Genomic DNA, 13,131 nt, shown 5'->3' with positions numbered 1-13,131 from the left:
CTGAATGTTACTAATCACAGCCAGACTACTCTGTCCCTCCTCTCATGGAAGGCACAGTATACCCAAAGTCACTTCTCAAGGTGGGAGCGCAGCTCTGAAGCCCGCTGTATGTGAATGTGTATTTGGGGGTGGCGGGAGAGGTGCTGTCCCCAAAGTACGGATCTGATCCGGCCCTGGCCAGTGCAGACCCAAGCGCAAGGTGTGTCCCAAGGCCCGGTCCACCAGCCTGGGGGCTCGAGGAGGGCGGTCTCGGCCCGCCCCTCGGGGCACACGGCCTCCTGGCTTTTCCGGACAGTAGGGTTATTTGCTTTTTGGGAACTTCTCAAGCCAGATCTCCAACCTGGCCTCAGAGGCACGCTTCAAGGAGGAGCTGTGACACTGAGCTACCTACGCAACCGCATCACCGCGCCCCCTCCTAGGGATCCGCAGTCCCCACCCCATTCTCCCTTCTCCCACCTCCACCTATGCGGCGGTAAAATGCAGCACTCACAGGGCGCCTGCGCAGCTCTCGGGCGGGGCCGTGGCGGCGGCAGCTATTTATAGTAGGTGACGTCACCTTGAAATAGACCGTTAGGGCCGGCCCGCCCTTCCCCCCCTCCCACTCCCGCAGCTCTCCGCCGCCAGGCCTGGTTGCTCCCACTGCGCAGGCGTCCTCCGTCCTCCCATCCCCCCCGCCCCGCGCGGCCGCCTCTCCTCCCTTGGCGGCGTCGGTGGCGCGAGCCACAGCGTGCGGGGCGAGCCAGCGAGAGGGCGCGAGCGGCTGCGCTGCCTGCAGCCTGCAGCCTCCGGCCGGCCGGCGAGCCAGTGCGCGTGCGCGGCGGCGGCCTCCGCGGCGACCAGGGAGCGGACGCACGGGCGGGCGAGCGGGCGAGTGGTGCGGGAGTGAGGCGAGGCCAAGCCACGAGCGACATGGGGGACCGAGAGCAGCTGCTGCAGCGGGCGCGGCTGGCCGAGCAGGCGGAGCGCTACGACGACATGGCCTCCGCCATGAAGGCGGTGAGCGCGCCGGGAGGCCGGGCGGCCGGCTGGGGGGCCCGGCGTAGGGGAGGGATGGGCGGCCGGGCGGCGTCTCCCTCCGGGCCCGGGGCGACCCTTCGACCTCGCTGGGCGCGGCCGCCCGCCGGCAGCCCGCGCTTCCCGCTCCCGCCCCGCCACTTCCTGCGGCCGGGCCCGGGTGGGGTCTCCGGGGAGGAATGGAGCCCCACGGGGACGGGTGGGTGACAATACCCTCCTGCGGGCGGGGGATAGTGCCCCCTTTCGGGCGGGCAGGGGTCGCGGCATCCAAGCTTGGAGCCTTGGGTTGGGGGAGGGGGTGCCCGAGGAAACGTGAGAGCCGCATTCCTCGTTCTAGACTGTTCTGCTCAACTTAGGGGCACACCTTCCTCTCGCCTTCCTCCATACCCCAACTTGTAATAAAGAATCACCTAGTGAGTGGCGCCCTGTCTCTCCTGGTTTTCTCTGCCACTACCTGAAGTGTGTCTGATTCCGATCTGTTTTGCCCTGCTCGCCGGGATCATTCTCGTTCCATCTTCCCATACCCGGGGTCTGGCTTTGTGTGCGAAGACCCCCCACCCTGCGGTCTAGACGTGGACGCAGGCGGGAGGGCGGGGGGGGGGGTGTGGGGCCCGATTACCAGGTTTGACGTGGGGAGCATCTGCCTGGAGATTAAAATGAGACGTGACTTGTTGGCGAGACAGAACTGTATGCCTTTGCCTTCCCGAGATCCTCATAGATCCTTATAGATTGATTCTGCAGCTTGATTTCCGGTGAAAGAGTCGTGCCCAGCCACACCCTAGCAAATACCGTGGATTAGACACCACCTGCATTTCTGAGACTAAGAGTTCCGGTTATCCTCGCACTGTCCCTGCCTCTTAACATTATTTTACTTTTTTTTCTAAATGAACGATACTTCTCTGCGTCAAGGTCACATAGTGGTACAGCTACAGCTGGCGGCCCCCAGCCTGCTATGTTCATCCAGTGTACATCCTCCGGAGACCTGGGAGGATCCGCCTTAGACATAAAGATTCTGCAACTTTAGGATTGGGACTCAGAAATGCACCTTAACCAGTGCTCATGGCAATTTTTAGCGGGCTGAAGCTTGACAATTACTGGCCTGAATTATGGCTCATTTGTCCTTTTGCTGGACTTGTGAGATTTCTTAGAAATCTACTAATGGAGAGACTCCCTAAAATTTCAGAATCATTTGAAAGCCTTTTCAGGCTTTTGATATTAATATCATATGAAATGCATTGTTGAGGTCAATATTTAGAAGTATCCAGCTAAGAAAGACAGTTGAAGAGGTATCTTTCCTGTACTATTCTTGTTACACCTTGCCCTAAGTGTGTTTGAAAAACACCACTACCACTCATTTGTTGATTCATTGGTGATCCCAATTTGAGCACTGGCATGCTGCCACAGGCTAGATAGTCTTAAACCAGGGACAATCTAGGTCTGGGATCTGAAGTCTTTGTAATTTAGGGGGACCTCTTTAAGGACACAAATGTAAAATCTATTAATTTTGCAGGTTTTACAGAAACAACGGAATCCATTTCCTCTGAAGGAATTCTGAGCTTAATTTTCTTTGGGATAAGAAAGTCACTTCTGTCCACACAAGTCACACTTGAGTGAGCCTCTTCTCCCCAGTAACAGAGTAGTACTGGGATTGTGCAGGCTGAGGCCTCTCTGGACATTTTAGTGAGGTCCTCGTTCACCTTGTGAGTGGGGCTTGAAGACCTCAGTGTTAGGAGCCCTTTGGGAATAAAGGAGTTGGTCTTGAATAAAGGTGAATTGAGGTTAAGGAAAAATGACTACAAAGAACATTCTGGAGCTCTGGGAAATCTGAGGCAACGTGAAGTGGAAAGTAAGGAAAGGATTGAGAGATGTAACCAGAATGAAATAAACTATTTGGGGAGAGAAAAAGATTGGTTTTCTGCTTTTTGTAAGCAGTCTCGAATAATGCTTTCCTGCAGCTAGCTAGAAACTTGTGTTCACAGTTTTTTTCTGAGACTTTTAAGGTAGCATTTTGCAAACTCATGGACCCTTCCATGTGTTGGGAATCTGTAATAGCTGTATCTTAAATGATTGATGGGTTGGATAAGCCATCCAGCATTTAAAAATCAATCCAAGCTCTCATTATGTCATCTGAGAATTGTGATAAACCATTCCCTCAAGGTAACTCCTTTTAAAAAATCCAAGTTTTTTTTTTGTCATCTAAATTAATGGAATATATTCTTTGGAAAGGACTTGGCAGGGGTCAGTGGAAGACCATTTCTTAATGTTTTATCTTTTGGTATTTGTGCGTTAAATACTTAATGTTATTGGGAAAAGACTCAGTCCCATTTTATTAATATTGTAGACCTAAAGTAGAGCTTCTGGAAAAAGAGAATTCTAGTAACCCTCTGGATTTATGTGGGATTTCTTCGGGTGGTGGAAGGGCAGGTAAGTAGACTGCTCGTGGGTAGACCCTGAGTGAGGAGATGTTCTGATGCCACCACTCTTGTAATTTTGAAACCTAACATCACTTTGCTTCCAGTCCTTTGAAATGTAAAACTAGTAATGTTGGTATTAATATCAAGTCAGTTTTCAGTCTTCATTCTAACTTGTTTTCTGTTTTCTTTATAATTTAAATGGTCACCTAATAATGCCTGTCTGTAATCATTGATGTTCCTTGTGCTACCAGCGTCACCTGGAGGATGGTGTCGGTAAGCTTTAAGAAAAATCATGCTTTAAGAAAAGCTTTAAGAAAAATATTGGAAACAGTGGTGTTGCCTCAAATCAAGGCAGTTCCCTGCCTCACCCCATAATGTGAAGAGGCAAGAAATGCTTCTGAAGTAAAGGAGCATCTTCAAGATGTCCTCATCTCATACATACCTAGCAGCTTGCAAAGAATGCAACAGTGGGAAGAAGCATTGTGAAACATTGTAGAACCCAGGTCCTTTCCAGGCGGGGGTTGGAACGACCTTACAGAAATCGTAACCTCTGAAAAATAGGTATTATAAAATCTTAAGAGAAAGTAAAATAAACCTATAAAGGAGGATAAAAAAATGTCAGTGCATTAGACTGAATGATTTAAGGAAAGAGGGTAAATAACCAGATTTCTGGTGAGTACTCATGGATAGACGTGATTCATTCATGTCTCTTATTGCTGTAAGTCATCTATTTTATATTAAAACATAGAAGTAGTAATTGTGAATTTAAAAAACATCAAAATATTTGGGATAGCATGGTGTGTTTTAACATTTTTACATAGTTGATTACAAGGTTGACAAAGGACAGAGAAAGTCTGAAGGACTTGAAGAATATCTATAAAAATCTTAAGTGTAGGAAACAAAGCTGCAGCTTAAAGAAACAGTCTGAGAGGAAGAGGCACTTGGCCCAACCAGGGGCAAAAGGCTCTTATTCCAACAGCTGTGAGATTATGGGAAGTGGAGGAATGAGCAGGTGGTATATAAAAGGAGAGCTCGGCTGAGTGGCTCAGGGTGAGACATAATGCTGTGTTGCAGGTATTAAAACTAAAGATGATTTTGAGGTATACCAAAATTGTGGTTAGTGTGAAATCTTAAAGCCACACATCAGTACTGTAGTTTGGAATATGAAATAAACTAGAGAGTCCTCTTTCCCACTAAGTGCTCATTTGTAATGTAATTATTGCTTTGCCATATTTTGGCTGAGGAAGAAGAGAAGGTTCTGGATTCTTGCAGTAGCCTGAATTAAAAGGATTTCAGATGGTGAACAGTTCACAGAGCTTTGTCTGGAATTTCATATTAGTATTAGAATGCAGTGTCACGCTTCCAGAAATATGGTTTAGGAGGAGGTACCCCAAATGTGTTTTCTGTGTTGCAATTCACCAAGTTTATGGAACTTACCATTTTACTAATTAGGCATTCAGTAAATGGTTAGCTGTTACTCCCATGTGTACATTTTCATTTAATTTTCATAACAACTCCAGATGGATTAACTCTGGATAGTTGTTAACTCCATTTTACAAAGGGATTTAAAGAGGTTAATTTTTTCGAGGTCAAGTTGTAAAGCCAAGAATTGAACTCTGGAAAGTAGAACTGTAACTTTAACCACTGTATAATAATGGCCCAGGGATAATATCTCTAGTATACATTCTAGTATACTAGTCATCATTGGTGACTGACTTCTAGGCCCTTTACACAAGTGGGTTTAGTGAACAAATAATTTCATCTATCAGATGTAAGCCATTTTTGCCAAATTTGATTAAAAACAATCTACTGCCTATGGGTCTTAGCTATAGCAGGGGAACATAAAAGGCAAACTCACACATCTGGATCTTGCTTGTTCTGAAGACCAGGAGGGGTTTTTAGTGTAAGAAACAAAGTTTTAATTGAATTTGAATTCCTGCTATGAATTAAGAAGTGCAGGACTCTGTTAAATTATACTTGTGGTATTTTAAGAAATTGTTTCATATCCTTGGTACCAGTTGTTTCTACACATGGCTTTTAGTATATTTTATAAGCCTATAGGCCCTAAAATTTCATTGTCTAGGTTATTGGTAAAATTCCTCTTAGTGTCCTGGTTGAGGCCACCCATCTTCTGCCCCATGGTTTGGGTGCTCTTCCCACTCCTGGCTGCAGCAGCTTTCCCCTGTGGTGGTGGGTGTTGGCACTTCCCTGCGATCGGAACTTGGCACAGCTTCTGAAGCTTTCAGCACTGGTGCCTCCAGGGATAGTAGCATGCAGTAACCATTCAGATGGGTTGTATTTAATCCTTGCCAATCCCTACAAAAATGTTCAGTTATGTCAAGAGCAAGAAAAAGGCAGTCTCTCCATGATACAGAGGTAGCTATTTTGACTAATTTAAGCTTCAAGTGGATATTAACTACCTGAACTCATCTGCTCTGAGCTTGAAGTTTAGCTTCTCTTTGGCCATCTAGGACTGCAGCCTTGCCCTGGTGAGGACAGGGAGTGGTCTTTCCAGGCCTGGGCAAGTGGTGACAGGTGGGTGCTTTATCAGCTTGGGACCAGCCAGAATCCTCACTTTGAGAACAGTAACTTGGGGAAGAGTCAGCCAAAAAACCTTTCATTCCTCTGGCTCATCTTTTTTTTCTTTTTTTTTTCTTTTTTTAAAATACATACAAGGTTCTGCCAAAGAAGCTTAAAGATTTTATGATGTGGTTATTTTTACTTAATTATACATGAGAGTCGTTTTTTCCTGTTGTAAACTCTTTTATCAAAAGCAAGCTTGTTGGTAGCAAGTGGGTGTGGGTAACTATAAAAGATGGGATAGTAGTGTGTGCATGTAGCTCTGAAGGATGGGAGTGCCCTTCAGGAGAAATAACGTTTACCCTGACTTCGGCAATGTGGCCTGGCAGTCCATGGGGTGGCATTTTTTGTTTGCTCAGTATTACTTTTGAGGTTGGATGTTTCCCAGATTAAGAACTTTAAGTTTTCCCAAATAGTCCCTGTGCTATTTTTGGCAGTGGATCTATTTTTACTCACAAACACATAGTTTATTGCCTGGTGAGTTAGTGGGAGGAGGCCCTTAGGAATTTTTGAGTAAGCGAATGGTGTCATAGGAAGATAAATGAGTTAGTAGCCTGCCGGCTTATTTGTAACTTCTAGTACTGCTGTGTAGTCCCAGAGCGGAGAAAATGGGGTGGAAGTGAGTGCCCTGGGCTGGGGTTGGCACAGCCATGGCAGTATGGTAAGGCCATCAGTCAAATGGCTGGCCTGGAGTCCAATCCTTAAGGGAGATGGAGACATGGGCCTTTATAATAAATGGGAATGGTCCACCAATTTAAGGTTTTCAGAAGGAGTGTAAGTAGGATTAAGTGGAGTGGGAGGTGGACAGAACAGGAAGGCAGAGAGGCTGTGTGCAGAGTTGAGGAGCCCCTTAGATGTGGTGCAGCCACATGAAGACTTAGTGTCTGGAATGGCTACCCTGAAGGCAGCTGATGTGTGGCAGAAATGAGGGTGTGTTGAAACTGACTGGAGTAGAAAGCAGGTTGAGAACCATTGTGCAGGTCTCTTTATCTTGAAAATTCTGTGTCTTTGCTTCATGTTCCCAGTTAGAAGCCATTTGGAAACTTATAATTGTAGAGCTGCACTAAATCATCTGCATAGAATATGCATGCAGATGACCATCTGGCTGTGGTTGGGACTAGTAGCTCTTTTCCTTTCCATTATACTACATTGCCTCCCAGTGTCTGCTTCTCTTAGCATATCACCAGACTTGCCTTAGCTCTCCTGCCTCCAGTAGTCTAGAATTTAAAATATTGGGAACTGGTGCTAACATTAATGAAGGTTATTTGCAGTATGTGTCACCAAACAAGACTGGCTGTAAATCCTGTGTATTTGAATAGGCCATTTGATTGCATTTTGCTCTATCATTTTCCAGTGTGGGGGAAGCTCAGTTTCCTTTAGTTATCCAATCAAGTAATAAAACGATCTTCCTTCCATAAGTTTCCCTTTCGTAACTGAGTTGTAACCCAGGAGCATAAAAAAATACTATATTTAAACATATCCAGTTATTTCCTAGTTAGGCCCTGGCTGGGGTTCTAAGAACAATGCTTGCTTAGCTGTTAGTCACACTCAGCTGATGCTGATAGTGATTCATTCAGACTGGCAGGAAACCAGATGATTGTTATATAAACACTAATAATCCTAGTAAATGGTTTTGCTTGTGAAGGTGTGATAAATATTGCCCAGTACCTTTTTGGGCAGTTTATTCCTGATGGAGAAGAGCTGCATGAATTCCAGAAACCTGTGGATACACCCAAATTTCTTTTAAACTAATATTATCAACCTTGTGCCTTTCCACACCTCTTATTGTTGCTGAGGAAAAATGGAATCCTAGAATATTAGAGCTGAAGAGGCCCTTGGAAATCGTTTAGGCTGATGCCCCTTGTTTTACTTTTGATTCCCAGGCAAGGTCACACAGCTAGCTCAGGCTAAACTCCAGATGTCTTATGGTGGTTTTGTTTTTTAGTAATGATACTGTCCATTGTACAAACACCGTGTGTGATATATAATCATATTTCACATGCACTCAGTTTTAACGATACATTCTGGGGAGTTAACTTGGGTCTTTGTGGCAGTCTTAATAAGCATCTTTATTAGCCACAGGGTGAAGTATATAGTGACTCTTTGGATATTGTTGAATCTTATTTTATTTAAAAATTTTTTTGGATATCGTTTGCATTTTAATGTCAAGTGCCTTAGATTTACTTCAGGATCTAAGGAGCTCAAATTCTGTGCTTACCTCATATTTGTTTCACTGAATATTGCCCTGAAAAAGTGAGTCATTCAAGAAGATTCAGACATTCTGAGATTTTTCAGAGGATTCAAGATGGAATTTTGATTTATAAGGGTTGCTTCCTTAAAAGACTAAATTAACAAATATAAAGTCTCTTTATATTTCTAATGAACTAATGTATGTGTTTAAAGGAACTCACTGTAGGAGAAAACTGGTGGGGTTACAGGTCTTCAAATGGATTCGAAGGGAGTATGGATTTTGGATTAGTAGAGAGAAGATTGCCCTGGACTGAGGCGGATCATTGAGAAAAGTGTGGAGACCACTCATGTCTGTGAGGAGGAATGAGGAGCCTGGTTTGCAGGCAGCCATCCTACTGAAGGGCAGAGGCAGCCTGTAACCAAAGGCCACAGTGAAGAAAAAAGTGGAGTTGGGTTGATTAAGTAGTCAGAGGAGGAGAGACAATCTCGGGCTGGGGGTCTGTAGCAAAAGAGTATGGGTAATGGGGACGGGAATGGGGAAATTAGAAGACAGAGCTGGTATTTTTATCTTGTCCAGGGTATGTTGGTGGGGAGGAGTTGCTGGTAGACAATGAAGAACTTGGCACAAGTTTTCTAATTTTACACATAATGATTATATTTGTGCTTACGTTCTTGAGTTAATGTTTTGGTTCTTTTTTAGAATTTCTGGTTCTCCACTGCTGAGTCTGTTCAATCCGTGTTAAAGCCTGTCTGTTTTAATATGCTGTTAATAACTTTCTCCTTTGCCCCTGGCCTTTCCCCCTTCCCCTCACTTACAGGAGTTCTCTCCTTATGGTTTAAGTAATATTTTTCTTTGCTTAGTGTTTTATGGTTTCCTAAGTGTTTTTCCTTTTTTCTGAAAATTAAAGACTTTTACCAGTAAGTCATATAATTAAGGAATCCCCCTACTTTTTAAAAGAGCCTGATTTAGCAAATTAGCAGCTTTGGGGGACCCAGACCAAAGTTTTCTGATTCCACATCTGTATTAGTTTCCTTGGGATGCCAAACAAAGTACCACAAGCTGGGTAGCTTAAAACAAATTATTTTGTTGCAGTTGGGAAGGTTAGAAGTCCAAGATTAAGGTGTCAGCAGGGCCGTGCTCCTGAAGGCTCTGGGGAAAAATCCTTCCTAGCCTCTCTTTTAACTTTTGGTGTGTCTTGGCAGTCCTTGGCCTTCCTTGGCTTGTAGACACATCACTCCAGTCTCTGCCTCCATCATCATATGGTGTTCTCCATAGGTCTCTCCAAATCTCCCACTCCTTTTAAGGGCACCAGTCATTGGATTTGGGATCCACCCTAATACAGTATGATCTCATCTTGACTTGATTACATCTGTAGAGGTTCTGTTTCCCAATAAGGTCACATTCATAGGTACCAGAGGTTAGGACTTCAACATAACTTAAGGGGACACAATTCAACAACACAAAAGTCCGGTGCTCTTTCTACTAACTACATAAGCTGGCTTGCTTAGAGTTGGCATCATGGAGAACTACCTAAAGAAAGCTACAGCTTGTGAAGTTTAACATTTCCACTTAAAATAATTGGTGCTTCCATCCTCGATGGCCAGTCAGGGTTTCCTGTCAGGTAAGTCAAAGTAGAGCTTACTGCTGAGTAACTGTGTTTCCTTTTAGCAGAGGCTGGGGCACATTACTGTCACTCATGCATCCATTTGGATTGGGGGAGGTCTGGGTGTACCAGTGGGATTCTCTGTGTAACCACTCAGGGCAAAACTCTGGCCACTTGATCTGTGTTTGATCTCATAGGTGAAGCTCTTACCTATTAATAATGTGTTTGAGGGAGGTGTGATTGGTTCTTTTTAGAATATACAATTGGAAGCAGAATCTGGAATGTACTTCCAGTCTATAATCCTTGAACATTTGGCAAAGGAGTTGTTTGATCTCATTGTTGACAATACTTTTTGCAGAATAGCTGAACCTCAGGACTTTTTCATCCACCACTGTGTACCACCACAGTCTTTCCATGATTACCTTTATCCCTATATCTCTACCAAGACTAAGGCAACATCTTAAATATGAATTTCTCATATCCCTTATCACTGAATATTTTATTTCAAGTATTCTGTTTATATGAGTGTGGCTTGTCCATGATCCTGTTTTTGAGAAAGTGTTGTTGATTAGATTCAAAGGAAGATTTCTAATATTTTTGGATTCAGATCTCAGTGTTTATCTTTTTGGGATTTTTTTTGCAGGTGACAGAGCTCAATGAACCTCTCTCCAATGAAGATCGAAACCTCCTCTCTGTGGCCTACAAGAATGTGGTTGGTGCCAGGCGATCTTCCTGGAGGGTCATCAGCAGCATTGAGCAGAAAACCATGGCTGATGGAAATGAAAAGAAATTAGAGAAAGTTAAAGCTTACCGGGAGAAGATTGAGAAGGAGCTGGAAACAGTGTGCAATGATGTCCTGGCTCTGCTTGACAAGTTCCTCATCAAGAACTGCAATGATTTCCAGTATGAAAGCAAGGTATTTTACCTGAAAATGAAAGGTGATTACTACCGCTACTTGGCAGAGGTAGCTTCCGGAGAGAAGAAAAACAGTGTGGTCGAAGCTTCTGAGGCTGCCTACAAGGAAGCCTTTGAAATCAGCAAAGAGCACATGCAGCCAACGCACCCCATCCGGCTGGGTCTGGCCCTCAACTTCTCTGTGTTCTACTATGAGATCCAGAATGCACCTGAGCAGGCCTGCCTCTTAGCCAAACAAGCCTTTGATGATGCCATAGCTGAGCTGGACACACTAAACGAGGATTCCTATAAGGACTCCACGCTCATCATGCAGTTGCTGCGAGACAACCTCACCCTCTGGACGAGCGACCAGCAGGATGAAGAAGCAGGAGAAGGCAACTGAAGAGTCTTTGGGTCCCTGGCCCTTCCTTCACCCACCACCCCCATCATCACTGATTCTTCCTTGCCACAATCACTAAATATCTAGTGCTAAACCTATCTGTATTGGCAGCACAGCTACTAAGATCTGCTCTCCTGCCCCTTGGGAAGCAGTTTCAGATAAATCTTCATGGGCATTGCTGGATTGATGGTTGCTTTAAGCCCACAGGGGCTCCCTTTCCGAATTGTGCAGACAAGTGGGTTCTGAATGAGGCATTCTGTGCCTATTAATGTATGTGAAATCCAAGCAAAAGTATTGGGGAAGTTTAGAAAGGAGAATTAGCCAACACAGGCTACAGTTGATATTTAAATGATCCATTTAAAACAAGCTGATAGTGTTTTGTTAAGCAGTACATCTTGTGCATGCAAAAAATGAATTCACCCCTCCCACCTCTTTCTTCAGCTAATGGAAAACTGTTAAGGGAAGCTGATTACAGAGACCTCTCTCCTTTCCATCAGCTTCTTAATGAACTGTTTAACGTGAGGTTTCAGTAGCGCCTTGTTTTGCCTCTTTAAATTATGATGTGCACAAACCTTCTTTTTCAATGCAATGCATCTAAAGTTTTGATACCTGTAACTTTTTTTTTTTTTTTTTTGGTTGCGATTGTTTTAAGAATCATGGATTTATTTTTTGTAACTCTTTGGCTATTGTCCTGTGTATCCTGACAGCACCATGTGTCAGCCCATGTCAATCAAGATGGGTGATTATGAAATGCCAGACTTCTAAATTAAATGTTTTGGAATTCAATGGGTAAATAAATGCTGCTTTGGGGATATTCTTGTCTACATATGTGTTTTTCATTTTTCCCCTTCTGAAGGAGCTATTTAATAGGTTACCATTTTGAATTCTGGTTTTAGTCTCTCAACCACTGAAGCATTTTTAAAAACAGGTTTTTTTTTGTTTGTTTTTTTAAGTTTATTTATTTTGAGAGAGGGAGAGACAGAATCCAAAGCAGGCTCTGTGCTATCAGTTCAGGGCTGGAATTCAGATGAAGAGTTGGACCCCACCCAGGTGCCCCTAGCACAGTAAGTTTTCTCGCTCTCTGATTCCATTATAACATTTTGCAGTATATACATAAGACTCATGAATTTTAAATTGTTTTCTGTGAACCTAGTCAGCATAGTCTCTCTGACCCACTCTTCCTGACACCGAGTGGTTGTATGGGAGTTGAACAGACCAAAATGCTGTCTTCCTCAGTGTAGCACCTGACCACTGAAAGGTCAGGTCTGTGTTTAACCTGGGAGGGTGTAGCTTGACCTACCCGACTGGAGTGTTGGTTGATATTTAACCAAAGTAGATATTGAGCTTATACCTGTCCTCAAATTTTCTGAATACCCTTACTGTATTAGATATAATAAAATGTTAATTCAGGGCACAACCTGGATCCCTGAAATAATCTAGTGATTATTACTAAGAAAGCTTTGAGTATTCTTTAAAATAGAGAAAAAAAAAAACAACCCTCTGAGTTTAAAGAAGGAAAAGGCCAGACCCCTTAAGCTATTTCATCTGTCTTCACCCCAAGGCTTCTCTTGAGGCTTAGCATCCTCAGCTACACTCATTCTCTGGTGATGTGGACTTGAGCCCCTCACAGGTTTTACCACCTGCAGCTTGGTGTCCAGGACTCAAAGTGCTTGTTAAGTGGATTGGTTCTGTAACACATAGGTCTTAGGATACCTTAATCCTGACTAAGCTTGACACTAGACTGGTGAGAAATGCCATCACCCAGTCTCTGTCCTTGAACTTCCGTTGTGGTGGAGGCACAGACCTTTTTAGCTTGGAAGTTTAACCTGTTTTCTCTTTCTGAAGTAGAGGTATGACCCTTGTGCTCCTAAAATACTGTTGCAGGATGACCTAATTGCTAGCTAAAGTGGTTATTGACTTTCACTTCAGTTAGTAAGTCAGGTATCTTAAAGTAACCAGCTTTATGTGGCCAAGACACTTGGCTTGATAAACATGTAGACATTAGAACTTTATAAATTTGAAATGCCCTTTACAG

At 44.0% G+C, this 13,131-nt stretch overlaps 1 protein-coding gene across 1 annotated transcript; it reads left to right on the top strand.

Moving 5' to 3' along the window:
• The first annotated feature begins 693 nt into the window (after positions 1–693).
• YWHAH (tyrosine 3-monooxygenase/tryptophan 5-monooxygenase activation protein eta) lies at positions 694–11,928 on the top strand. Its single transcript, XM_042910588.1, has 2 exons — positions 694–996; positions 10,446–11,928. The coding sequence occupies exons 1-2, from the start codon at positions 910–912 to the stop codon at positions 11,097–11,099; spliced, it is 741 nt and encodes a 246-aa protein (XP_042766522.1). The 5' UTR covers positions 694–909; the 3' UTR covers positions 11,100–11,928.
• Positions 11,929–13,131: the final 1,203 nt, after the last annotated feature.

This window comes from Panthera leo, chromosome D3, assembly GCF_018350215.1.
Source record: "Panthera leo isolate Ple1 chromosome D3, P.leo_Ple1_pat1.1, whole genome shotgun sequence".
In the NCBI taxonomy this organism is placed as follows: domain Eukaryota; kingdom Metazoa; phylum Chordata; class Mammalia; order Carnivora; family Felidae; genus Panthera; species Panthera leo.
The sequence above is the reverse complement of the archived record's forward strand: the minus strand, read 5'-3'. Positions and strand labels throughout refer to the sequence as shown.